Source organism: Aptenodytes patagonicus, chromosome 1 (assembly GCF_965638725.1).
Source record: "Aptenodytes patagonicus chromosome 1, bAptPat1.pri.cur, whole genome shotgun sequence".
In the NCBI taxonomy this organism is placed as follows: Eukaryota; Metazoa; Chordata; class Aves; order Sphenisciformes; family Spheniscidae; genus Aptenodytes; species Aptenodytes patagonicus.
The window spans coordinates 40,772,008-40,799,624 of record NC_134949.1 but is presented as its reverse complement, the minus strand read 5'-3'; the positions used below and the strand labels follow the sequence as shown (position 1 = coordinate 40,799,624).

Sequence of the window (27,617 nt, the reverse complement as noted above, 5' to 3'; positions counted from 1 at the left end):
ATCAGAATCAGGTTCCCGGTGTTTAGACCTGAATATGAAATATGCATGTCCTTTTCCAGGAGAAACGCTCCTAGATCAGCTCCCCCCTACTTGAAAAAGAAGGTGATATTCTAAAGATGCATCTGAAGCCTGTTGATTCTTCATTGACAAAGGCTGTTCTCTATATTTTTAATGCATCTTTCTTCACAACAATCTGTACTTTACGGCACAGACAGTTTCAAGATATGCTGAAAATGCCAGGGGTCAAAAATACAACCTCTTTTGTCAGTAACAGCTCCCATACATTGAGCCCTGCCTATATAATACAAACTTACAAGAATCATATTTAGTATGAGTTCTTTAGCAAGCATTTTTTTAACAAAGTTAGGCTTAATAATATACTTACAGGCTAGATAGTGAAACCCTTACTGACCCTGATTACCATGTTAATCCATGATGAATTAATTTTGAAACCAACAAAATATTTTAAACCCGGAGACATATAGTTTAAATGAATCCTGACCAGGTGCTGGGAAATAGGAAATCCCTGACATAAGCCCTGACATAAAAGAACAGCTTAGTTCATGAAGTACATAAATGAGCAAAAAGGATGTAAAACAGCCAAGAAGGCTAGCAGTAAATGAAAAGGTCTGGGGAGGCAGGGAAGGTGAAAAGAGAAATATGTGGACTAGGTATGCAAGTTTATTCGTACTTAAGGACTACTTTTATTTTAATACGAGCCAAATACCAATGAAAGCTTAAAAATATGTATTTCAGAGAGTTTTCAGATGAAAGGCTTAGAAGAAAACCGGTGGTGTATGGGAAGAGGAGGCTGCATCCTTTGGGAGGGAGAGCGGATCACAGTCAGACCTGCTGCATGAGGTTTGTTTTCTGGTGGAAGAATTGTTGCTTTAGGGGAAGTGAGAGTGTTCGAGACACTAGACCTTGCTAAAGCAGGAACATATGAGTGATGTTGGCGCCAGGCCACGGAGTGCCTGGATAGGAGTTCAGCACAGAGCTGGCTGGGGATTTTCTGATGAAACTCTTTTGTCAGAACAGGAACCTTTTGTGGAGACATATCCCCATTTAAACTGCCTCCCCGGGGACAAGATTTCCAGTGCTAACATGAAAAGTGTGGTCAGAGGGAGGGCATGACACACCTCTGACCAACACCCCAGTGGCCAACGCACTCACCTGGGCCACAGGAGTCCCCCTCTGAGTGCCTGTGCTGGAACAAGGGGTATTATACCTCTGCATTGTCTTTCTCCAGGCCTCGTGAAGAGGGGAGAGCTAAACATTTCCCAGCCCGGAGCTGGGACTGGCATGGGACACAGCAGGATTTGCCTGCTCCTGAGCATATAGACATGGCTGGGACATCTAGCTTTGTTTTGATAGTCAGGCCACTGCCTCTTCCGAGCTTGGTTGCTCACCAACTCATGTGTTGGGCTGTATCTTTTATATGAAGAGTTTACATTTTTATTGGCTGGAGTGCAGAGGAACATAGTCATCATGAAAAAAGGGTTTACACTGTTAATAGCTGCAAACACCTATTATTTCAAAGTGAAAATAAAAGCCCTAACAGACAAGAAATCAGTTCCCAGTATGACACTAACAGGAGCCCAGTTCACTCATATAGCCCCTAGGGAACTGAGAGGCTCCAGATCCTGCTCTGAGACACAACTTTGTTCATCCTTGTAACAGTTCAGGGTGTGGTAGGAGGGAGGAAAAGAAAGGAGAGAAGTCAGTAGCAGTATTTGGCACCGAGGGACCACACCAGACTGCTTTCTGAGTGGATTCTAGTTCGCTCTGAGGTTGAACTGGCGTGGTGCTGGGGTCAGTGCACTGCTGAGCTGTAATGAACCAGTGCCTCTGAGAGACTGGGCTTGCTGCCTTGGGCTGTACGCCATGCTAAGGCTTTGGGGTGGGTCAAGGCAAAGCCATCTCATGGCAAAAGCTGCGCAGACGTGCCCACAGTGTTAAATACTAAGGCCAGATCCTCATTTCCTTTTTTTTTTTTGCACTTTTTGCATCACTCTAACAGAGTAAAAAAGTCCTAAAAAGGAAAGAAACATGTTCTTCCTTTAGAGCACTATAAAAGCAGAAAGGGTCTGCTGTGAAACAGAGATGCTGCCCCGCTGGGGAGGCTCTTAGGTGGGATCTATCTCATATGACTTCAGTTTCCTGGGCTCACTTTTTGGTCAGTGGAAATAAACAGACAGTTTAAGGGCTGTCATGGTTTAACCCCAGCTGGCAACTAAGCCCCACACAGCCACTCGCTCACTCCCCCCCTGTGGGATGGGGGAGAGAATTGGAAGAGTAAAAGTGAGAAAACTCGTGGGTTGAGATAAAGACGGTTTAATAGGTAAAGCAAAAGCTGTGCACACAAGCAAAGCGAAACAAGGAATTCATTCACTCCTTCCCATTGGCAGGCAGGTGTTCAGCCATCTCCAGGAAAGCAGGGCTCCATCACGCGTAACGGTTACTTGGGAAGACAAAACACCATAACTCTGAATGTCCCCCCCTTCCTTCTTCTTCCCCCAGCTTTATATGCTGAGCATGATGTCATATGGTATGGGATATCCCTTTGGTCAGTTGGGGTCAGCTGTCCCGGCTGTGTCCCCTCCCAACTTCTTGTGCACCCCCAGCCTGCTCGCTGGTGGGGTGGGGTGAGAATCAGAAAAGGCCTTGACTCTGTGTAAGCACTGCTCAGCAATAACTAAAACATCCCTGTGTTATAAACACTGTTTCCAGCACAAACCCAAAACACAGCCCCATCCTAGCTACTATGAAGAAAATTAACTCTACCCCAGCCAAAACCAGCACAAGAGCACAGTTCACCTGACCTGTTTTCATGCCTATTTTAGGACAAGCTAAATCACTTCCTAGCAGTCCCCATTCCTCTGCAGAAGCTGTGAAGGCACCCTAGACAGCTGTCGTGGTTTAACTTCAGTCGGCAACTGAGCACCACACAGCTGCTCACTCCCTCCCTCCCCTGCCAGTGGGATGGGGGAGAGAATCGGAAGAGCAAAAGTGAGAAAACTCATGGGTTGAGATAAAAACAGTTTAATAATTGAAATAAAATAAAATCCTAATAATAATAGTAGTAATAATAATAATAATAATATACAAAGCAAGTGATGCACAGTACAATTGCTCACCACCTGCCGACCGATGCCCAGCCAGTCCCCGAGCAGCGGCCACCCCCAGCCAGCTTTCCCCAGTTTACGTGCTGAGCATGACGTCACATGGTATGGAATATCCCTTTGGGCAGTTTGGGTCAGCTGTCCTGGCTGTGCCCCCTCCCAGCTTCTTGTGCACCCCCAGCCTTCTCAGTCGGTAGAGCATGGGAAGCTGAAAAGCCCTTGACTAGTGTAAGCACTGCTTAGCAACAACTAAAACATCGGTGTGTTATCAACTTTGTTCTCCTCCTAAATCCAAAACACAGCACTGTACCAGCTACTAGGAAGGAAATCAACTCTATCCCAGCTGAAACCAGGACAACAGCTGACTCCGCCAGCCATATACATGCCTAACACTGGTTGAAAATACTCTCATTCCTTTTCATGTGGTGGTCAATTGCAGGATCAGCCTTGGACTCAATCATAGCTAAGTCATGTGAGTTATAGAAGTTAGCCAAAAGTTTATCTGCTTATAGTATTGTCGATCACAAATCAGCTACCCAAAATCATGAAAATGGTGTAAGACTCGTGATCAAATACAATACTGCTGTCTTCTTTCTTCTACTTTTTATTCAGCCTTTGGAGTTTTCAGGTATATTTTTGTCAAGCTTTTCAAGCTCTTACCCTTCATCTCAGGGCCTAGATGAAAGGATATTTTAAAATGAGGGCAAGGAATCTTGTAATTGTTTGACTCTGGGAGCTGAGTGTAAACTCAGCAGCGATGTCAGTGCCACATAATATTCCAATGCAAAATAATTCTCCGTAAGTAAGATCTGTTAGGACACTGTAGTATTTTGCTAAGACTCAGACATGGGAGTATACTTCAGTTTTACAATTGCAGTATTACTAGCTATTATGGTATTGCAGTAAGATCTATTTGCTAAGCCTGAAACCAAGATATGAGGTGTAGTAGACTGACTGCAATCTCAGTCAGACCCAGTGCTGCAAATACCTTCAAGGACAAAACCAGATGCTCCCATTTCCCACTGGTTTGAAGGTGTTTGTCCTGCTGTTTGGACTGCAAACACGTCTTCTTTTGGCAGCATTCCCCATTTAGATGAGTGCCAAAATGCTGTCAAGGCTGATGGCACACAGCATTTGTTTCACCTGGCATCAAGGGTGAGCAACTTATTGTGAAAACACGAAAAAGCTGTTACACTTTGCACTACTGTTTAGACAGGAGTTTAATCAGGAAATGCAGAAACTTGTATTGAGTAGAGACCTCAGGGCAACAGGTGAGGTTGCAAGAGGTGAAGTATCCCTTTGACTGAAGGATGAATGCTGTGACAGCCTGAGATCTGTCTCTGCACAGCTTATATAGGCTGTCCCTACTAATTCAGCAGATCCAGAGATCTACTGCTCTCTTTGAGATTGCAAGCTAAATATAGATCTTACCCATCTTCTCTGTTGTGCGTTTATCACTGCACTGAGCAGAAATTCCAATGGCAAACAAACTTTTATTATCCGCCATCCACATCCCACTGTTCAAAGAGCTCGCTGCTACGCAGGGCAAACGGGTTTTTCAAGTCCGGACCTGAAGTATGACTGCCTATACAGTGAATCGTCTGATATGGGGCTTTGGTCACAGCCTGACCATGGAGAAGCACCTCACAAGGGGAAATGGAGGTTGTAAAAAAAGAAGAAAAAGGCTCAAAGTGAGGAAAGGCTCGGAGGAGAAGGAAGATAAAAGCATTATAAAACCAACTGTAGCTGCTTGGGAAGTGTCAAAGGGGAGACGCTTTATTCCAGGTTCATTACAGGTGTACTGGCATTTTTTTCTGCCAAAATATGCCTCTCCCTCTCCGGTTTCTTGTGTGACACAGCGGGCAAAGTCAGCATGTCATCATAGCTCCCCTGTTGTGGCGGGGAGCTGCGTGTGCTGCGTCAGAGGCTCCCACCCTGCGCTGCATCCGGGCTGTGCATTGATAATCCTCCTCTTCTAATCTGTAAGGAGGAGCAGTAAGTGAATGGGGGTTTACAACTTCTTTACTGGGAAAAGCTTTTGAGCACTTCGTGGCACAGGCTTTGTTATTGGTAGGGCATAGGTGATCACCTAAAAGGTTAGTGGAGGGGTAACGGGAGCAATTTCACATGCAGCCAAATAGCCGCAAAATTTCTCATGCCATTGCTCTCATTCATAAGCCTCTGCAATTATCTGCATGACCTTCATACTTATAGGTACAACTGCAAACGTAATCTGTGCCATAACTGTGGCTTTCCCTTTCTCCACGACATATAAAAAAGCACTGTGTAGCCAGGAAATAAGAAATCACCAACTCATACAGAAGATTTAACCTGGAAATCTATCACTTAATGGAAAGTGCTTGTTTGCTTTTAATCTTAGATGACATATTTTTACTTTGAATACCATTAAATAGAGATATGAAACATGTAGGAATCGTAGTTTCCTACGATTTTCCTGAGTTTCTATTCAGCAGCCATATTTAGCACGTTGGAAACCCACTAGGAAATGTGTTTAACTTTGACATTATTTTCTATTTGCCATCTTAGAAAAGGAGCATCTATCAGGTCCTAGGAAAGTCTGTTTTTGCTTTTTCAAAGAGATCAGTAAACATATAAAATGCAGGTAGGCTCTTCAAGGTTTAGGAGAAACTGGGATCTTACCAGAACTTGCTTGTGGTTAATGTTCAATAGGCATATTTAAAAAAAAAAGTTAAAAAAAATCCCAGAAGTTCTGGCAAATTTCTTCAACATCCACAGCCATAAGTATAAGATTGTAATGAAAACAGGTTTCAGATCTAAATCATATCTATCTTCAGCTGTTTAAATTTCCTAGACTGAACGAGAAACTCAGCTGTGCTGGTCTTATACCTCCCGAGGGTGGAGGCTGGGGAAGGGTCCAGAGATGCTGTGGAGCTCTCTGCCCCCGGACAGGCCTGGGGTCCTCCGACAGCCCGAGCCTGTATACCACTCTGGGAGTCACTGCGGGGCATTGCTAGCGCAGACCCCTACCTGCCCAAAATCCACGAGTGCCGTGAAGGAAAGCGGGGAGGCAAAGAGGGAGCGGGCCTCTTGCACGGGAAACGTCCTTGCACACCGGCCTTTTTCGAAGGGCCAGTGTGTGAATGCTCACGCTTGCTTCCTATATGGTTACAGCCCTAGCACGGTTTCCCTCAGACACCTCTGACCGAATGCCTGGGCTAAGCATCTCACAGACAACAGGGCTACAGCTCAAGCCTTCTGTAGTATCTGCTGTGCGTGAAGTTTTATAGCCGTGTAGTTTTTGGTACAAAATGCTGTTTCTGAACTCCGCGTATAATAAACTCAGTTTACTGCAATTGCATGGTCTGATTGCAGACTTACCTCTTCAAATTCTGTGTCATCTGTGATTCTCTTATTACCCTTCATGGCCCTTTTCATACAATTTTATATGGCCCTTTAAACTTTTCTCATGATTCATCTGTGGCTATGGCATCCCTCCATAAAGACACCCACATTTCTCAACTTACTTATTTGTTGAGTGCTTTAGATCTAAACCATACCACACAGTTGTTTCTCCCAATCCTTACAAAATCTGTATTTCATGAGCGCAATTATTTTTAGGAACATTCTCAGATTCAGGGTGGATATTGCGAAATAAGCTAGTCAGACAGCCGATCTCCTACTTAGAAAAAGGAGTATTACTCCAGAAAGGAGCCCAGAAAGTCAAAGGCAGGTATAGAGCTGCTCATAAAAATGGGAATGGTTGTATCTGTTTAAATATAATTAGTGAAAGTGAATGGAGAGATTACAACATCACACCTTCATTAGAAGCTGGTTTAGAGACCAGCTAGAAGAAGTTGTTTTCAATGTAGAGTAGATGATTTTTTTTGTGCATCCCACAAAACCCAGGCTCTAAGTTACATCTTTTTGTCACCATCTACAGGTGTGTTATATACTAACACTTTCCATTTTTTCTCAAATACAGACAGCAGAATTGAAGAATGCGAACTGACAGCGAAGACTGAAAAATGGGCTTGGGCCAAGGGGGCTTCATAAATCAGTTCAGTCCAGCATGTCCTTAGTCTCTCAGATTTAAATCCTTTGTGCTCACCTGCAAAATAAAGCTTCTTTTTTTATCACAAACTCAGGGGAACCTGTGTCTGACCCTCATCCCTCCAAGGACTGCTATAAGGGGCTTCTCCAGAAAAAGGGCTGATAATAAAAACAGAGCAATGATACCTTTATTTTCCCCTCAGGATTCCTAGTTTGAGGAGCACAAAAGAAAACAAACAAGACATAAAACAAAACTAATGAAACAGGTTTATTGCCTTGTCTTCTGGGACGAATCTAGCTCCTGTTGCTGGGAGGTATCCTGCATCTGACGCCAGAACCATGATTGCTGTGCTGGGGTTCACAACACTTTTGGAAACCTGCACAGCAGAACATTTTGTGCACCACAACGCTCAGGTTCCCGGGGTCCTGATTTGGTGAGGAAGAGGAAAAGGACCTGAAGTAGACACCGAGAGGGAGAAAATGGTGGCAGATTCCTTACACCTCCTCTGCCTAGATGACACAGACCCGTCCCTTTATGCTGGTTGAACATCTGGAGTGGGAGGGTGAACACGACCGAATGAATGTTGGCAATATTCAGTGGGCGATGAAAGAGTAAACCCTGTAACTTAAAAGCATTAAGAAATGCAATCATTTCCACCTCTTACAAGCAGGTCTGTAAAATGTTTTTATGCTCACTTCCCTTTCTCTCGAAACTATGACTTTTGCTGCATTATCTATTTACTTTCGAGGCGTAGGACAAGACTAACAGGACCACAGAAAAGTACAAATCACAGAGACACAGTAAGAGTCTGGAGACTCAGTGATAACACCTGGTAGTGCTTTCCCAATACTCTGGTTAATGTTTACCTGTGGTATAGGAACTATTTAAATAATTGTCTATGCCTTGGTCGCAATTTTTGCTTTCAGTAGCAGAGCACGGTGTATTTGATGTGGTTTGACAGGTTTTCTGAAGACACAGGAACAACTTTTCTATCAAGGACAAACTCTTAGGAAAGCTTCTTCCGCAGTGCTTGATTTTGTCTCAGCTTGTTGAAAATGGCGGGTGTAAGTGGCTGCATGAAATACTCCATGTTCGTCTTCAACTTCTTATTTTGGGTAAGTTGGTGTTTAAATTGTTATTAGTGATGCATGAAATGTGTTCAACATTATCTGAATGCTGTTGTTGAAGGAACTGTAAAGAAAATAGAGCATAAGTGGAACCAGAGTACGATTCTAAATCAGGAAGGGGAGAATATGTTTAACTTTTGTCCTTCCCTTTGTCTTTTTCCTTCAAAATAGCTTTCCTTCACATTCAAAAGTAGACCAGCCATGAGTCTCTCTCCCTGCCCATATCGTGCCCCTTGTGTCAAGGGACATCACTTATTTCAGTCAGAAGATAACAGATTCTCCACTTACAATGCATTGTTCTCTTGCTTTTATTGTCTGCTGCTTGCATCCCAACGGCATAATCCTGAAAATGTAGTTGCAACAGAAGATACGGAAAATTCACTTGTATTTTTAGCCTCCTAATTGATAAATGGGTTTCATATCCTTCTTTGTGGTTCTTCGCTTTACGTTCAATGTCATAATTACTTTCTGATGGTGGACAGTAAACGTTTGTAAAATGGTATGGGTTGGCAGTACTGCCAATAGCTGTATCAAGACAGATACAGCACAGGGCAGCAGGCAAGTTTCTGGGTGTCGTTTGAACCATATTTGTCTATTTATCAGATCTCAGCTGGTTTGCAAGAATTTCAGGTCCTGGAAGCTCTGGAAAGGTTTGAGTTAAAGAACATTTCTCTCATGGTTCAACTTCACTGTCAGCTTTCCCAACAGAGATTTGTCAGGTTCACCAGAGGTTCACTGAAACCAGAAGTGGAACTACTAGCCACATTATGGGCTTTGCCTCAAGGGATTTTTTCAAGTGAAAAGGTGATACCATTCAAAAGGGACCACAAACAGTATCGTTTGAAAATTTGTGGCCAGCCAAAATGAGAAAAATTGGCAAAATTCTTTGATTGCTTGTGGACCTCACAAAGAAATTCCTAACAGGCCAGTGATGGTTTGGACTGCCTCCCCCCTCTTCTTCCTCCACCTCCATCAAGGCAGATTGAAGATATTTGACATCTGTGTTGAAGTTTTTCTGCAACGGTACTTAAAAGAGTCCATAAGTTTCTGACTTGGAATTCCTGCCACTCAGGAAGTTTTTCGTGTTCACATTCATTTACATTTACTATAAGCTAAAACACAGGCAAATGTCTCAGACTAGCATTAGAAAAGCTCCAAACTACTTCTGGAACGAACATGTGAATAATGCCCCACGCTTAAGCCTCCAGTGACAGCATGGGTTTCCTAGGAAAAAACACAGGATGTGATCCTGGGGGAGTCTTGAAAGCTCAGGAAACAAGCAGGCGTGGAACAAACTTCCCAAACCTATCTTTACGCCAAAGGTAGGAAAATCCGTACTCTATTCTGGGGAAGAATACGCTGAGAGCATTTGCTGTGCATGTGACTGCCTGGATGGGACAGAGGAAGACAGGAATGCAGCTAATTACTTATTTTAAAGGAAGGGGTTTAGGGCTACCAAGATAGGGAAGAACAGATGTGGTGCAAACAGGAATATGGGCTGACGGAGTACAATGAAGCTGAATTCTTTGATTCACATTCCTGTCTCTAATTCCTGGAAATGATTAAATTGCTGTAGTAAAGTACAGGGAACAGTGATGTCTTTACAGCCACTGATCCCACAGCTGCTCTCCCTGGTGTACAAGGCAGTTGGCAAGTGGAAAATTAAACTGATTGTGAGAAATGAAGGTGACTTTAACTACAGCTAGATAAGAGCAACGGCTGCATATTTACCTGGTGTCCTTTGATTTTAAGCCCTTTGCAATCTCTCTGGGAGTGTCCCCTCTTAGGGGACTTGGGAATGGGCCTTCCAGTCTTCTGATGCCTTTTTCTAAGCAGCTTTTACAGCATAGCACTAAGCATGTAAGCCCTGGAATAGTCAAAGCGAGCTCTGCAAAGTGGCTCTGGCTTCACTACATGACGTGTGCCCCCTGGGAATCTACAGCCCCATGAGCCCGATGCTGGGCTCCAGAGTGTCCGTAGAGTTTTGCATCCTCCCAGTTTGGTGAAATAAAGCTGAGCATGGGCTTTTGAACACCTGTGCTTTGGAGCTGGGTGCCTATACGGAGCTTTTAATAGTCCTTAAGTTAATCCTTAACTCAGTTTTGTGCATTAAACCTGACACGTAGGTCAGATTTTTCCTCTTTCTCTTCTTCAGAGTTTGCAGGATATCCAGTCTCACCTGCTGCCCTCATTCTGTCAGCTTCTGCTACTCTACATCATGCAAAATTGTAGAATTACCATTTTTTTGCACTAAATATTGATGTCTGATCCTAGTTTGAGGCAACCCGGTTAGTGATAGAGCAATCTTTGATCAGTTGTTGATACCAGACTTGCAGTCCCATCTACAACCAAAGTGGCCCCTTCCCCATACCTTACATCTGAACATCTCCATCACTGAAAGTAGCAACACAAACTTAGCAGGTATGCCGAGCCATAGACCACATTCTCTGTAGGACCTTCCTACCACTGTTAATTTCAGGTAACTCAAGGAAGTGTTCCAGTCAAATGTTTTCCCGAACAGGAGCAACCTTGTAGAAAGCTCCTCCTGATACCCTTAAACTGGTTGCTTAAAAAGTGTGTGCCAGTGGAGGGAATTCCCCATAGGTTTGGTATACCCGTGTCTGAGAAGTGCAGTCTTGTTCTACTGCTGGTCCAGAGTCACAGCAGGCTCATCTGAGGTGATATTAATTTAATTAGGCTGTATTTCTTCATCACACCAAGACTAAAGGGCTAGAGAAGAGAAGGACTGATGGAATTTGAGGGACAACAGTCCTGTTCCTGGTCAGTTTATGAGATGGTGATGAGGTCACTGATTCTTGGTCAAGGGTTGAGGCAGAACTATGATAGCCATCTAGTTTTGGGAAAATGGGTGAGGACCTTTTCAAAGAAGCTCTTTTTATTCCATCAGAGAATACTGGTTCATTAAAAATGAAATTTCCTGAAATGAAAGTTTCTTTAGTCGAAACTTTATTTTAAGAAAACTTAATCATTAGGATGGAGTATTCCAGCAAACTTGAAATGTTTGACTTGGACTCTGGGAACAGACCATTTTGATTTGTTATTTCAAAACTTTTCTTTGTGTGTTCTTGTACATTTTGTATAGTATGAAAATAAACAGAAACAAAACATTAAGATTTTACTGAAATGGAGCATTTTTTATCAGCCTAAACCAACTCTATATTTTACAATTAAAATATATATACCTTATTAAAAAGTTTGATTTATAAATGATGTTTCTTTTTCGAATGGAGGAAATAAATATTGTAGCACTCCCATCTGGTTGGTAAGTTCCTGTACATTCAGCTATATTTACTTCTACTACTGTGCTGTATTTTTATGGGAGGTCCTATGTAACAAATAAGGCAGTGGGCCAAATTCTGTTTGGATTTGTAGCAATAGCTGCTTCAGTGGAAATTTTCACATTAGCGAGCCCACGTTGTCTGGTGCATAGCCACATGGCTCACCTAGTGCTGCTGAACAAGACCCAAATATGGAGTCATATGACACCATCAGTTTCTAGGCTGATTCAGTGGGATTCAGAAGGTTTCAGTGGGGAGTTCTAGTTAAATTTGATAACATGATATAGCTGTCATCGATTGTACAACTTTCCTTTTCATGTTTAAAATGTACTTATAGGAGCTTTACTTAGAGCAGGAAAATGTGTGGTACTCATGTCTGAGTGCTGGCTCGGTTCCATATTAAATAATCTGCTAAAGTCGTTATGGTCTTTGATGCTGAATATTATATGAAACCTTTTGCAGGGAAAGTATTTTTTAAGAAAAATTATCTAAAACATATAAAAATAGCTCTTTTAATTTTAAAAGGTTAGGAATAATCCCGGTCTTCATGGGAAGCTCATAACAACATCTCAGGGCCATTTATGACTTGAGTATTAATGACATACAGGACGATAATTCTAAATCCAACTAGTCTCTGGTCCTCAGTGATCTCTCTTTCCCACCAGTCGCCTCAGTAGGCACAATCCTTACATCTGATTAGCCTCTTTATTACCCGTCTCCAACACTTAATAAAGAGAAATTCTGTGTAAGAATCATCACGGACAAGGTTAGGAATAGAGTGACTGGCTCATAGTGGAACGGTACCTCAATGATCAATGAAACAGGAGCACAACTAGTGATTAGGCAATGTGTCTGGACCTAGGATTCATCTGCCCTGACTTCAACATCTTAAAGCAAGTCACCCCAGTCTAACTTTCACATGTACACGACCGAGTATGGTTGTTTTCTGTAAAAATGTAATGGAAATAATAACTATAGGCATTTTATAGGAGGAATATTCTAAGGATTGGAGATGGCCAGATATTGTTGCAATAGAAACAGCAGAAAGACTTTATTTAGAACTTTTCCTGATAGTTTTACCATAGAGAATCTGTCTCTAGATATGTGTCCTGAATAACTCTAGAAACAACATTTATACAAACACCCCTTATCAAATCTCATGTGTTTCCATTATACAAGAAACAATGTTCTTTACAGCCATGTTACATACATACAATAGCAATTTATATTCCTCTCTCATCTGACAGAATTTCTGTGTGCTTCCCAACCACATGCATAAATCATCAAGGAAATGCGGAGTCCTCTGAGGTAGAAACATCAGGGATTTGGTGCATAACTGAAGATTTAACTACCCTTATGAAGTTTCCTGGATATGAATCAATATTCTATGCTCCAGCAATTCATGTTTCTTTCACTTTGCCAAACAAATTATTTCAGAATTTTGGCCAGCATCTGGTGCAATTTGGATGCTGAATGTTAATCTAAAATCGCTGATCTTTCTAAATATTCTTTATTTTCTCCTGCAGGTGTGTGGTTCCGTTATTCTGGGAGTCTCTATATGGATACGTGTTAGCAAAGATGCTCAGCAGGTAAGTGCATGCAGTCATACCAGAACCATGTAAAATGTGGAAGCTACTGCATACACTTTCATTTCCCATCTTCATTTCCACAAAGTTGTAATGTTTTTGTTGAGGTGGCTTGTGTGGGTAAAGATTAATGCATTTTATGATGTTTAAGATAAAACGAGATGGTGCAGGTAGTCAGATAAAGTGATTGACGTAAGCACAGACATGTGACTACAAGAAGTGTCTTCTAGTGTTATTAATGTAGGTTCTTGCAGATGCACACTGATTTCCGTTGGAAAACATGTGTCTCTCTCTCCTCTAATGGAAACTAATGATGGTTTTGATATTGATTTCAGTGTTAGAGAGAATAATGAGGAGCCATGCAGCTCCTAGACTTTTCAATGTCTTTCCCTATTAGAATAGTATAGTCATATATATTCCTAGGGTTACTTCCATATGTTTGTAGGTAATATTTTTACCTTTCTCACTGTCTTCAATAACACAATTCTTATTTCCCCAGTAACTGCAACTCTGAAAGGGAACAAGGATTTTTCCCTTCTATTTTCAGTGGCTCCTTAAAAACACCTTATCCTTTTTCCCTCATATTTATATAGAAAGAGTTTTAGAGACCCGAAAACCTTTACTTAGGATTAAAATGTCCTACCAGCACTCCTGGAGGGGAGAAGAAAGTCCCTGAGTTCCCCTCCAGCATTTTATCTGGGTTATTAAATTACTTCAGACTTTATGACTTTCCTTTTCTGCAAAGCTAGGGAAAATACAATTTTGAGGTGCCCTTGATCTTGCAGACATGCAGCAGAGGCTGGTCCTGTTGGTGCAAAGGCCCTTTGGCCCTGTGGGCCCTGCCAACCTTTTGCCAGGTGTGCTCCCAGTGGCACTGGCCTCTGACTCACAGCAAGTTTTCCACCACCCTTGAGTGAAGCTGATTTCACAGCTCGTAGATGCTTCTCTGAGAGGCACTGTGCAATCTTTGTACGTTGGTCCTTTGTTATACTAACAGGAAGAACAATCTGACTCTAAGGTTTAAGCAGTATATTTCTTCTTGTGAAGTTGGGCCATAGAAATGTAAATGAATTTGAAAATTTAATTTGCACACTTCTATTTCCAAAAAGGCTTTCTGGCCATAGAAGTGAAAAAATGGCCAGGTGTGACATGGGAGCATTTTTTTCAGCTTCCAGATTGAGCCTTCAGTATAGATTAAGTTGGAAATCTTCAGATCGCTCCTCTGCTGCTCTACTACAGTCCATCAGTGAAGAACAATAATTTTTAAGTCAGTATTTTACCTCCTGGAAATAAAAACATGGTGGAGATAAGAAGATAGCTTTATATATTTCCTGCCATTTGGCTGATGACACTGTTGCCCTTAGCCAGTCCCAGATGTCTCATGTCTGGCAGAGGATGGATGCAACAGAACTCAGTTCATGATGATGTTGTGCCATGGGGTAAATTAGGTCATAGTGGAGAGCTCTGCCGTTCTCGCCTGTGGAAGAAGAAGAATGACGACTTTCACTCAATCAACATTTTACAAGAAGCTAAAATTGCCATACTTGCTAGTTGACCATCTCTAGTATGATGGTTCAGATGGTACAATGGAGCTTGGAAAACCATAACCACTATTATCCTTTCTTACTTTTTGAGAGATTTCCTATTTAGAAAAGTATACTTAAGTGTGTCCCAAACTGGTTTCCTGAAGTGACACTTAGCACTCCCCAAAAACTGTGAATTAAGAGTAGGGACCAAAATTGAAAGCATTTTCTCACATTTTTGCCTCTAGGCAGTCAAAGTTCCCATTCAAAACCAATGTATGTTTTGCCTGAGTAATAATTGAACAGACCATAAGGATTTGGCTGTAGATGAATAGAGCTTTCTAAGAATAAATAACAGGAGGATCAGTCCAACTTGGAAAGGAAAAAAACAACACATTCTTCAAATTATACTTGTCTATATACCTTTGCAATTTCCATCAGAAGATAAATGTGACAACTTCCAGACATTTTTGCTAATCTTGGCACCAGCCACACTGGAAAATATTCTTTGAACATTTTTCTCTATTTTGGCCTTTGGCCTTAGTCAGTCCTGTGGGAACTGAATAATTTGATATTTAATAATATTGAGGTATACGAATTGTTTAGTTGAATGTCCCACACATCAAAATACAGTCCTCATCTCTGAGGGTAATATTAGAGATCATGTCTAAAAAAAAGAAAAAGAAAGCTGCTTTGGAAAATACATCTAACTATTTCTCTAGTATATCCAGCATCGCTCTGTGAAGTGTTCTCTCAGGAACAGTCACAGAGTATGTTCCTGGCCTTCTAATGACAAACAGAGGTTTAGTTTCTTTAACATTTGGCTAATGTAGGAGAGATTTCGAGATAATCAGTTTTGCTACTTCCAGTAAAAAGCAAAGATTCATCGACTGAAAACTAACTGAAAGCCACTTTAAAGACAAGAGATCTTTATTTACTCTGTAAAGTTGACTTTCATCTTGTACAGAGATGAAGGCTGTGAAAAGCCAGGTTCTACCGAGCTCCCCAACAAAACGTTTAAGAAGGGGGCATTACGGATTTTTTTATTTACGGATCAGAATTCCTCCATGGTTGCTAATCAGTATATTTATCAGTTATGAAGTAATTATCTTGTTTTGGGGTATACAGATGTTTTTAGGAGGAGCTTCTTGTAGCTGAAAGATATTTTTCCCCTCTCTTTTCAGGATTTGGAGATAGACAGCAGCCTGTTTGCAGGGGTTGATCTGCTGATAGCTGTGGGCTCCATCATTATGGTCCTTGGGTTTCTGGGGTGCTGTGGTGCCATAAAGGAGAGCCGGTGCATGCTGCTGTTGGTAGGAAAGAAAAACATTTGGCTACCTTTAACAGGCCACAACTACATTTGATGGATAAGGTCCTTGCAAGTAGTACCAAATGAGGATGGGGGCCTTTTTGGTTAACCAAATGCTTGATTATGATCATGTGTTTTCATTGCTTACCTTGTGCTTGAGCCCCTTCTGAATTCTAGTGCAGAAAAAATGATGGGTGGTCTCATCAACAAGAAGACAGGGTCCAGAGAGCCCTGAGCATGTCACTAACTTTTTTTCCACCCAACCATCACCGAAGTTCCCTCCACCAGTCTTCCCCCACTACCTATCCCATTTAATTTCATAAATTCCCAGTTGCTCCCTTTGCTCTTCCTCCTAGAACGCCCTCCCTGTCCTCCTGCCCAACACCTCTCACCTACACACTGCCCTACTCTGGTGTGCCCCTTGTTTTGATCACTAGCTGAGCACACTCTGTCTCGAGCACCCCCTTTTCTCATTGCCAAAGGAGGAATAACTGGAGCAGTTCTGACTGGAACTCCAGTTCATTCTACCTACATGGTTATTCAAGCAGATGAAAGCTTAACATTCACTTCGAAGAAATTATATCATCTTAGTCAAAAGTACTATAGTTTTCTCCCCTTTTTGTTTTATTACTAGTTTTTTATTGGACTGCTTCTGATCCTGATCCTTCAGATCACAGGAGGTATTTTAGGAGCAGTGTACAGATCTCAGGTACAGTATTATTCTGCAATTTCATTGATGTCTTCCCAGAGTTTTGTTTCTACCCCAAAAACTAATAAAATATTTGGACTTGCAGATTGAAACATCCCTTAACAAGACTCTCCTGGCGGGTGTGAATTCATTGCAAAGCTCTACAGAAGAATCTAAAACATTTCAAGACAAGTTCCAGAAATTTGAGAGAATGGTAATTAAAATGCAACAAAGGACAGGGGTTGTTGCTATCTGTTCCATCTCTAGCATTTGTCTGTGCTTCATTTTATGGCTACTCTGCCACAGATTTGAATTTCATTCCCTGGAGATGGGGAAGGGTCTGACTTAAATGCAAGTTAAAACACTACGCAAGGGGCTTCTGCTCTCTTGATATGACATGGGCTTTCTGTGATGATTTCTTTGTGCAGCAGTGTTTATAAGAGCAATGGAGCAAGGACACACAACATGCAAGTGAGACTGACAGTTAGCTAAGCTCTTTCATGAGAAGGCTGCCTGCTCCTTTGTTACAGCTTTCCCTTCTGAAGGGACATCGCTCCTTCACTGTATCCCAGCTAAGAACTATCTAGTACTCTTAAGGCAAGATTACCCCAGGGATAAGGAAAACATTGGGAGTGTATTTAGTTTGGAATATCCTATTGCTATGAAGTCATTAAATGCCATACTTTACTGTGTAAGAAGGGGGAAGAAAATACAATAAAAGGGAGGTTTGTTTTCACTGTGCTTATACCTATCCTGGCTTCCCCCACCTGCAGGACCCCAGAAGGTGGACACTTAGTGCCAGCTTGCTCCTGGGTATTACATAGAGAATAAATACCCTTGCATCTCACTGATATCACTGATGGTGTAGACCCCTGCCCCTCCTACTAGTACCTGTGTCTGTACATTGACAGTGTGCCTGCTGTTGGTTTTTTTTTTTTAGTCCCTAATGGGTGATGACTTTGATGAGTAGGCTTAAAGAATTCTTATATTTTTAAAGGCTGCTGGTGTGAAAGATAAGGAAGCAAGAAACAATATTTGGGTGGCTTATATTACTTCTACTTCTCCTTCCTCATTCCACTTCCAGCCCTGTCCTTTGCTTCTGAGTCAGCTTATTTCTTCTGATATAATAACCAGCTCCCTGGAGAGATGATTGAAGGGTGAGCAAAATGAAAAATCCCATAATTACTGTATTAATTTTTAAATAGACCAGGATTGCTTTATTATGTCCCATGGCCTTTGCTTTTATACAAAATTATGTGAACATTTCCAGCTGTTTTTTAAAAGAGGGAGGACCTCAAACCCAAGTCTGCACCCCTGGGCTTTAGTGGCTTGAATAAAGTGGAACATGAAGTGAAGCTGCACCTGGTTTAGGTTTCACAAACCCCAAATGGAGCCCTGGCCTTCTCAGTCCATTTCTAATTTAAAGGGCTAACCATCATTCAAGGTGGTTATTTTTCTAGATTTCAGAGTTTTATGTGCCTGAATTTTACATTTTCAGCCTGGCTTTTCAAGGTGTGAAATGTGGGTGTTACTGGAGCTATTACTTACCTTCTGCAAGTATAACCTGCAGAAAGAAGACTTGATTCTCAAAAAATACTATACCCAGCATTGTTCCAGTTCCATTCTGGCACTGACAATTACTAGCTTTATAGTATGTTAATGTTTTTTGAGCACTGTATACCGAAAATCTGGTCTTTTTTCCTTTTTTTTTCTTTTTTTAAACTTGTGCACTTACATTCTTATAATTGGTATGGAAATGTAAAGGGTGTTCGAGACATACCAATTTGGGACAACTTCCACATGGGAAAAGATGAAAGGAAATTTCTCCTTCGTTGTTCCTCTCAGCTCCCTCGCCTACTCTCCTCGAACTGCAAATCACCACTTTTTTCCTCATCTCCCCATTCCCTCCTTTCTTGCAGAACCAGTGCTGCGGTTTGCTGAACGGACCTGCAGACTGGGGAAAAAATTTTAATACTCCTTTTGGTAGCAATAAAATCTGTGAGTGTGAACTGAAGAACCCATCAGCAGACCTCTGCACCTTATTTCAAGGCAGATACATTTATAAAAAGGTAAGAAAAAGATAACGTTTTACTCTTCTTTCCAAAAAAAGGTTTTAACCCAAGGTTGTCTTTGGTGACTGGCATAGTCAGCAGTTTTGTATCTTTCCAAAAAGGCAAAGTTTTGCCTTCTCTTTGTCAGCCAGAATTACCCCTGTGCCATCTGTTATGAAATTACTGTGCATACATGAAATACACTGCTGCTTCCTCTTCCTGCGATGCCTCTATTTTAGCTGTGCAGTGCAGTACCCTTAGGACCTCAGCGGTCTGCATGGTTACTATGGGTGAAAACTATTACGGCTTTGGGGCCAGGGTGTGCCTCTGGGTCAGAGCAGCACGTCAGCTACCCTTTGGCTCTCATTCCTCCCTCAGAAGGCTATGTTCGCACCCAGGCTCATTCTGGTGGTAGACATGTTGACTCAGAGGCTTTCAAAGGGCTAAGGGATATTGAAAAACGAACACATCAAATGCAAGACCTTTGGGGTTCTATAGTAATTTAATAAAAAAACCCACACTCATTTTGCAGGATCTGCTGGAAAGAAACCTTACATGTTGTAGGTTTCATGGCAGCATACTCAATGTGTAATTTCCTACAACTACAGCCTTTTTTCCCTACAACTACAGCCTTTTGAAAAGCTTGTGGCAGTTAATATAATAACAAGGCAAAAATATCTGGTGACAGGCAACAAGAAAGCATACTCAAAAATTGGTAGGTGGGCAGCAGAGATCTCAATTAATTAATTTCAAGATTTATCTGTCTCCTCATATGGAAATCTGGACTCCATGCATACAAAGAAAAATATGAAAAAAAAGTGGAAAACTAGCACAAAATAGCTGCATTTTTAGAATGCTGGTAGTACAAAGTTTGCCAATCTGCACCTAGCACAAAGCAGATTTTAGCAAATGTCCAAATCTGTTTGTATACTTTTCTAAATGCACTGCTCCTTAGCCAGGTCCTGCCTGAACACTAATTTCCTCCATGTGTAGTCCCACAGAAGCAAGTACTGTTTTAAAGCAAGGGAACAGTCTGGTTAAGTAGAGGATGCCAGAACCCAATCTGGAAATAAGATGTATACAAAGAGGCTGTTTTGGCCACATTTTAAGGTCTTTTTGGCCTCAGGCAAACCCTCAAAGGACACATGAGAAGCCATCAGTGAAATTACTGCAGGTGCAAGATATTGCTCACATGAACATACAGATTTCATGGTGGTGTTAGATGCTAGTAAAGAAAGACATTCAACTCTTGTGATCCAGGAAAAAAGATCTGAAATGCAGTGCAGTTCTGAGTCAGCTTAAATGAGACGTTTTTTAGAAGGACTAGAAGGAGAAGACCCATGTGTTTACTGTGAGGGAGGAAACATGGTGAAAGAATATAACTATATTTGGGGGGAAGGCAGTTGTAGTGTTGGAACAGTACCATAGTTTTGATGGATTTAAGCCGTACTTGGCTTTCCCTACAGTTTGCAAAAGGAGTATTGTCAATGCCTGGAGAAGATGTAGTCATTATAAGAACAGATGTATGCATTTATTAAAAGGGAGAGCAGCTCTGCATAGAACTTCAGATATGATCACTCCCTTCCTCTCAGCCCCAGCCCAAGACCACCAAACATTTGTCAAAATTAATATTCAAGCTAGGTTTTATATCCAAATATTTATAGTTGAGCCTGATTCTAATAATAGGCTTTGAAGTTTCAAATCCAAAGATCAGATTAGTGGGAAACTGAAGTTCTCTTTCGGATCTGGTCATTGCTGCATTGGCTCTTTCCTAGCAGCGAATGATTATCAAGTGAAAGTAAGAATAAACGCTTCTTTCCTTGTCAACTGAAAATCATGCAAACATTAGGCATTACAGCTGCATGTCTTCATTTGAAATTGTACCATTTTATGGTCAGCTACTAAATTCATCTTCATATTTGGGAAGGCAAAGACTAGATATCTTTCGCAGTGCAGAAGGCACATATAGCTGTATTCTTTGTTAGCAACAAGCCAGAGTAAATTCAAATAGCCTTTCTTTAACACAGAGAGAGAGAGAGAGAGAGAGAGAGAGGAGCTATTTTAGAGAATGCATTCCTAATAACCTTAGGATAATATTGGTTACCTATAATTAATCATTTTGTCTTATTTTTCAGCCTTGTGGAGATGTGATTATCAAATACCTTAAAGACCATCTGCTCATAATTATGGGGATTGCCTTTGGACTGGCCGTTATTGAGGTACCAGTATACACCATTAAAATATTTAGTAGCTGACAAGCAATATGTTCTACTTAGAAATACACTGGGAATGGGATTAAAACACCTGGCTTGCTCAATTAATAGACGAGGGAAAACCACCTCTCACCTTAGCTATAATCTTACTGTTATTTCATATGAACAGTATACGGCTGCCGAGCTGTGAACTTCAGGTGGGATCAGACCACCCTGCTGCCTGTGGAAGTGTATCACATGGCACTTTTTCTACAAAGATTTGACAGTCCTGGAGCCAGGCTCTGCCTTGACAGCGAGCCCTGTGGACAGAGGGGTGTGCGGATACCCAGCCCCAGGAAGACATGGGGCGGAATAGCCGGTCTCTTCCTCCTCTTTCTCTCCTTTGCTCGAGGAAAAAGTCATCTCATAAGAAAACTTAGCCCCTAAACTGCATATTCTTATCACAGAGAAATTATGATACAAAATTATTATTCCGAGGGCATAATTTAGCCATCAAGATAGTGCGTGAATGTGCCTGAGTGCACACCTGTGCTGCTCCATACATTCCTGTGTGTAAAAAAAGCAGAGTGTGTGAGCTCTTTATTTTAATTGCTTCATCATATACTGAAGAATAACATGCAAAATTTTCTCCGAAGAGAAGAGAAAAAACAGTGAGGTTATCCAGTCAGCTACTTGATCAATGATAGGCTTTGATTAGGAGAAAATGACAAAGAAACAGGGGACTTCATCATGTTGCTTTCTTCGGTCATTTTCTTTCTTTTCACTATTCCTCTGTGGTTTCCCTCCTCCCCTGCCCCCCGCTGATGGATGTTTGAGGGAAAAGCAGAAATGACGAAGATTGCTGTGCAGAGTTCAGTCTGTTATTCCGAGTGAAAACTTCTTAACGTCATTGGCAGATGATTGTTCCTCGTGGTAGAAGAGTGGGCAAGAGCCCCAACTCCAAAATACACGTCCAGGAAAATAATAGTAAGCGGGGAAGAGTTATGCAGCTGCAGCACGGGGAGAGGACAGGCCACTAACTCCTTACTTGGCACGGGCTTCATGCTATCTAAGGTGCTATATGTGGGGGGGTCAGGTCTCTCGCCTATATGTAGAGTTTGGGGGAAAATAGGTGAAATACACCAACATTAAAAGGCCTTTAAAAATATAATAGAAGTGTAAAATTGCATCTGTATCCTGAAGGTAAGTTGTAAGTCACTTTGCTCTAGTTACTGCAGTTACATGAGTTGTAGCCTTTAGTTCATTGGCCATCATTCTTCCCTGTTCTCTAGTTGGCATTTTCTGTGGTGGCTGCCTCTCCCAATCATAAAAGGATTAGAAAACAACATGAATAAACAGTATGAGCCTCAGCTGGTACAAATTGTCAGCTGGCAATTTACACTTGATAAACATTTAGCCTTTCCAAAGATATTAATATATCACAACTTCTCAAGTAATTGCAAATCAAAGGCCACATGCTTAACCATCTCTCTGCTCTGGAAAAACCCAGATAAAAAGAAGTGGACAAGGAAAAGTGCTCTTCCCTAGCGTTCCCCCTCTGCCTGCTCCATTAAGCCACTTGTGGGCTGTTAATGGTTCCAGCTCACCCTATTAGTGGAAATGATACTGAGAAGAAGGGCCCAGTTTCACTTGGGCGCAAGTGCAAATGCGGGCATGGTATGTCAGGGAAGCCCTGTCAGCTTCTTCCAGCTGTGAGCTCATCCCCTCATCTTAGCCGTACCCCTGTGTTCTGTATGCTCTCCACTGTCTCTTCCTTAAATAAATAAAGCATCCTGGTGTTCATGGCTTCATAAATGTCATTTGGATACTTTCCACTTCTGTGAAACACCTTCACAGACTGGTTAATTTTAAATCCAGAAGGAAGCTTTCTGATCTTCTGATCTTGGCAGCTGTCTGTCACAGGCTGTGGATTTTAACCCAGTAATTCCCACTGCAGAAGGTGACCCTACTGAATTTTATATTTCAAGCAACAGCTTCTTTAGCAGACTCAGTGTTTCTATCCCAAATCTATTACTGATGAATATAAAATATTTGTTGCATGATCATTTGCCAATCAAAAAGGTGGGGTATGTGTATAGATCTATGCCTGTATACATATACACATGTATTGCCTTTACACATATATTTACATAAAAGAGAGTGACAGTAGAAAAGATGAGAGATTTCAAAGGGAAACAACCCTTAGAATATGCAATAGAATCAGAAAGTTCCTCCAACATTCTTAGAAAATAAAAGATTGAATTTTTGTCCGAATTTCTTGAACTTCTCAGTATTTGCTGCTCCATTGCATCTAACAACTGCATTTTAAACCCCCAGAGTTACAGGGTTCCGCATCCACAGAAGCAATCCATCTTTTAAACAAATGAAAGTTTTCCATCATGTCTGCAGTCTTACCTGTGGTACATACTGATTTCATTAAAATGGCTATATTCTAGAGTCATGTTCTTTAAGAATTGCATTGGAAAAGACCTTCTGCACAGCAGATTTAGCCTGCATGTAAATCCAAGACATTTGCAAACAAAATGTTCCCACTGTGTATCGGTTGTATCCTGGGATTTCCAGGACTGCCAAGTAATACCAGAAATGTCTTTGTTTTCCAGATTCTTGGTTTGGGGTTTTCTATGAGCCTCTACTGCCAGATCCAGAGAAAATGAAACTGTGGAAGTGTCAGAACGATGTCACCAGCCAAATCAAAACCTTTGTAGATAGAGGGATATTTGGCTTGGCACATTCAGCTAAATATATACATGTCCCAGGCAGCTGTTCTGATGAAAACGGCAGCCCTTGTGCACATGGATGCTTCACAATTTGCAAAATGACCTCCTTATAATTCATAAGATTTAATGATGTGAATGTGAATTTTTATTTGCAATAAACGTCTTTGTTTATGTTTCTGAGGAGTTTATTTTGTCTGAAGATAGCATTTAAGTCATGTTGAGATTCCGAGTTCACCATGCAGTGTGTCCACATGGGTGTTAGGCCACCCGTAGCAGAGTCACTGCAAACAGCTGCAGACGATCTTGCAGTGGCCGACTGGTCTGGGGAATCACGTGCCCCCAGGCAGCTTTGCTTGTGGGGCAGGGTGTTTTCATTACGAGTGTCGCAGGTCAGTTTGACACTCGATACGGTATACATGGTCAGGGTTTTGTTACTTGTGAGAAGCATAGGGACTGACTTTCATCCAAATAGCAAAGCCGCATTTCCCTTCAGGGATGCTTAAATCAATATCCTGGCAGCTGAGATGGTCACTCTCAGGCCCAAATGATGCTTAGATTGCATACGGGAGTTGGATTTAGTGGCACGTGTTTTGCAAATATGCATCAAGGATGAAATCCAAGCCCATGTGGAGGCAAGGCGTTCACAAAAGTCATGTGGGTGAGACTTCACCCAGAGCAGCTAAGGCGAGCAGTGGGCTCCCAGGCAGTGGGTGGACAAGAGAGGGCACGGCTGGTAATGCAGGAGCAGCAATATGAAGCATGGTATGCTTCTGGATTATGCCTTTGGATTGACCGGTGCTTGCGAGTGTTGGGCCGCTGAGGCACTGACAGCCCTGACTGTCCCTGCCCAGCCCCCTGGGGCTCCCCCCACCCTGCCCATGGCAGCCCCCTGGGGCCATCGGCCCCTGCCCCAGTGACGCCGCAGCAGGGCCGGTCTTCAGCTCCCCACAGCCCTGCCCTGCTTGGCCATGGGGTTCCCCCAAGCTGGGCCCACCCATGGGCCCATGTCCTGGCCTGGCCTCATCCCATCCCCATCCCCAGGCAGGTACCCGATGCCTGCGGCTGGGGCTGCCCCAGTGCCCCCTGGCTGCCCTGCTCCTGGCTGGGGAGGTGGGATGGACCCTGGCTGCCAGGCCCTGCCCTGCCACCCCAGGGGAGCCCGCGTGGTCCCGGCCCCCAGAGAGCTGCTGGCCCAGGTGGTTCCCTGACGGAAAGTAAATGGCATCAGGGAGCATATTTTTTAATGGTATGAAGATGTCTAATGATGCCCATAGGGGTCTGCTGAGGTTTTCCACAGCATGCTGATGGCCTCACTGCTATATGTTGGGGGCTAGCTGTTTTCTCCAGTCCTGCTGGGCTCCCACCTTCATCTTTAGGAGCAATTTTAAACACCTTCAGACAGCTGCTCTTAAGAGAAGACCATGTACCATGCTCTTCTACTTTAAGACCCCTCAAGTGCCCACGACTGTCTCATAGCACACCCAGACTGCTCCCATCTTGACAGAGCCATGCAACTGTTGCTTATAAATACATTAAAAGCTTTCTTGAGCAGAGACCTTTGCCCATGCCTTATACTGACAGGATTGGGTTCAGGTAAAATTCATCTGCAGCAACCACTTTCTTTTAAAACACATCCAGAGGAAAAGTTTCTGTCCCGTCCCCCACCCTTTCCCTAGCACTCAGACCATTAGGCCAAGCAGTGAGAGCTGCTTTCAGAAATTTGTGTGTCTCCCAGGAAAGTCATCTAGCTACCAGACAGTTCTGGCACTTGGCCTTCCCTCTGCTGAACCTCAGAAACTGAGCCAGAAGAATTCAAACTTTGTTGGACCAGAGAAAAAGCATGACTCCATAACACAGCCGTACTCACTGGAAGGAGAAACGCTGGCTTCTGGTTCCTCCTCCTCCCCAGACTGTTTTTTCCTGTGCATATCTTACCCGTGATTTGAAATCCTGAATCACCCAGATCATGAGATGGTGGCTGGACTCTTGGATTATCGCTACAGAAAAAATTGGGACTAGAAGAGCAAAACGCAGAGAGAATTGCATGTTCCTCTTCCTTCTACTCCTTCCCATGAGAGGAATGTTCTCTTTGAACAAAGGACCAGAAGGTCTCCCGTAGAGAAGGGGCTTAGAGCTGCGGATGCCTAATGGATGGACATGAAGGGGAAATTACAGCTCACCCTTGCTGCCAGAAGTAGTTAGCTTCAGGCAGCTGTAAACTTGAGTATTACTGCTAGGGATGTGTGGTGAACATTGACATGAGGTTGGCATAATGTACGCTGGCTTGGACACCAGTCCAATCCTGTATCTACTCTGGGGGAGACAGATGTATAAAAGCAAGGTGTTCATACATGCAAATTTTGGTTGTCTACAGCCTGGTATGCTGGTTTTGGCTGGGGTAGAGTTAATTTTCTTCGTAGTAGCTAGGATGGGGCTGTGTTTTGGATTTATGCTGAAAACAATCTTGATAATAGAGATGTTTTAGTCACTGCTGAGCAGCGCTTACACAGAGTCAAGGCCTTTTCTGCTTCACACCCCACCCCACCAGCGAGTAGGCTGAGGGTGCACAAGAAGTTGGGAGGGGCCACAGCCGGGACAGCTGACCCCAACTGACCAAAGGATATTCCATACCATATGACGTCATGCTCAGCAATAAAACTAGGGGGAAGGTTGACAGGGGGGCTGCTGCTCAGGGACTCGCTGGGCATTGATCGGTTGGTGGTGAGCAATTGTTTTCATTTGCATCACTTGTTTTTCTTGGGTTTTATTTCTCTTTCTCTGTTATTTTCCTTTTCATTACAAATTATTATTATCATTAATATCATAATTATTATTTTCATTATTATTTTATTTCAATTATTAAACTGTATTTATTTCAACCCATGAGTTTTCTCACTTTTACCCTTCCGATTCTCTTCCCCCATCCCACTGTGGGGGGAGTAAGCGAGCAGCTGTGTGGGGCTTAGTTGCCGGCTGGGGTTAAACCATGACAGTCCTTTTTTGGCGCCCAACGTGGGTGTCCTGGTTTCAGCAGGGATAGAGTTAATTTCCTTCCTAGTAGCTGGTACAGTGCTGTGTTTTGGATTTAGGGTGAGAACAATGTTGATAACACACTGATGTTTTAGTTGTTGCTAAGTAGTGTTTACACTAGTCAAGGACTTTTCAGCTTCCCATGCTCTACCGACGGAGAAGGCTGGGGGTGCACAAGAAGCTGGGAGGGGGCACAGCCGGGACAGCTGACCCAAACTGCCCAAAAGGATATTCCATACCATGTGATGTCATGCTCAGTATATAAAGCTGGGGAAAGCTGGCCGGGGGGGGACCGCTGCTCGGGGACTGGCTGGGCATCTGTCGTGGTTTAACCTCAGTCGGCAACTAAGCACCATGCAGCCGCTCGCTCACTCCCCCCCTGTGGGATGGGGGAGAGAATTGGAAGGGTAAAAGTGAGGAAACTCATGGGTTGAGATAAAGACAGTTTAATAGGTAAAGCAAAAGCCGCGCACACAAGCAAAGCAAAACAAGGAATTCATTCGCTACTTCCCATCGGCAGGCAGGTGTTCAGCCATCTCCAGGAAAGCAGGGCTCCATCACGTGTAACGGTTACTTGGGAAGACAAACGCCATCACTCCGAACGTCCCCCCCTTCCTCCTGCTTCCCCCAGCTTTATATACTGAGCATGACGTCACATGGTATGGAATGTCCCTTTGGGCAGTTGGGGTCAGCTGTCCTGGCTGTGCCCCCTCCCAGCTTCTTGTGCACCTCCAGCCTTCTCAGTCGGTAGAGCATGGGAAGCTGAAAAGTCCTTGACTAGTGTAAGCACTGCTTAGCAACAACTATAACATCGGTGTGTTATCAATCAACATTGTTCTCACCCTAAATCCAAAACACAGCACTGTACCAGCTACTAGGAAGGAAATTAACTCTATCCCTGCCGAAACCAGGACAGCAT

General features: G+C 42.7%; 1 protein-coding gene across 1 annotated transcript; it reads left to right on the top strand.

Annotated features, from left to right (window-relative positions):
- The first annotated feature begins 8,076 nt into the window (after nt 1-8,076).
- On the top strand, nt 8,077-23,845 carry TSPAN8 (tetraspanin 8). Its single transcript, XM_076328659.1, has 8 exons — nt 8,077-8,270; nt 13,108-13,170; nt 15,875-16,003; nt 16,634-16,708; nt 16,794-16,901; nt 18,607-18,756; nt 20,874-20,957; nt 23,552-23,845. The coding sequence occupies exons 1-8, from the start codon at nt 8,211-8,213 to the stop codon at nt 23,603-23,605; spliced, it is 723 nt and encodes a 240-aa protein (XP_076184774.1). The 5' UTR covers nt 8,077-8,210; the 3' UTR covers nt 23,606-23,845.
- Nucleotides 23,846-27,617: the final 3,772 nt, after the last annotated feature.

Excerpts from the sequence above, each read along its gene's own strand:
- TSPAN8 (XM_076328659.1), top strand. The coding sequence starts at position 8,211 with ATGGCGGGTGTAAGTGGCTGCATGAAATACTCCATGTTCGTCTTCAAC. Across the intron at positions 13,171-15,874 it reads TTAGCAAAGATGCTCAGCAG|GATTTGGAGATAGACAGCAG; the intron begins GTAAGTGCATGC and ends CTCTCTTTTCAG. Across the intron at positions 16,709-16,793 it reads GAGCAGTGTACAGATCTCAG|ATTGAAACATCCCTTAACAA; the intron begins GTACAGTATTAT and ends TTGGACTTGCAG.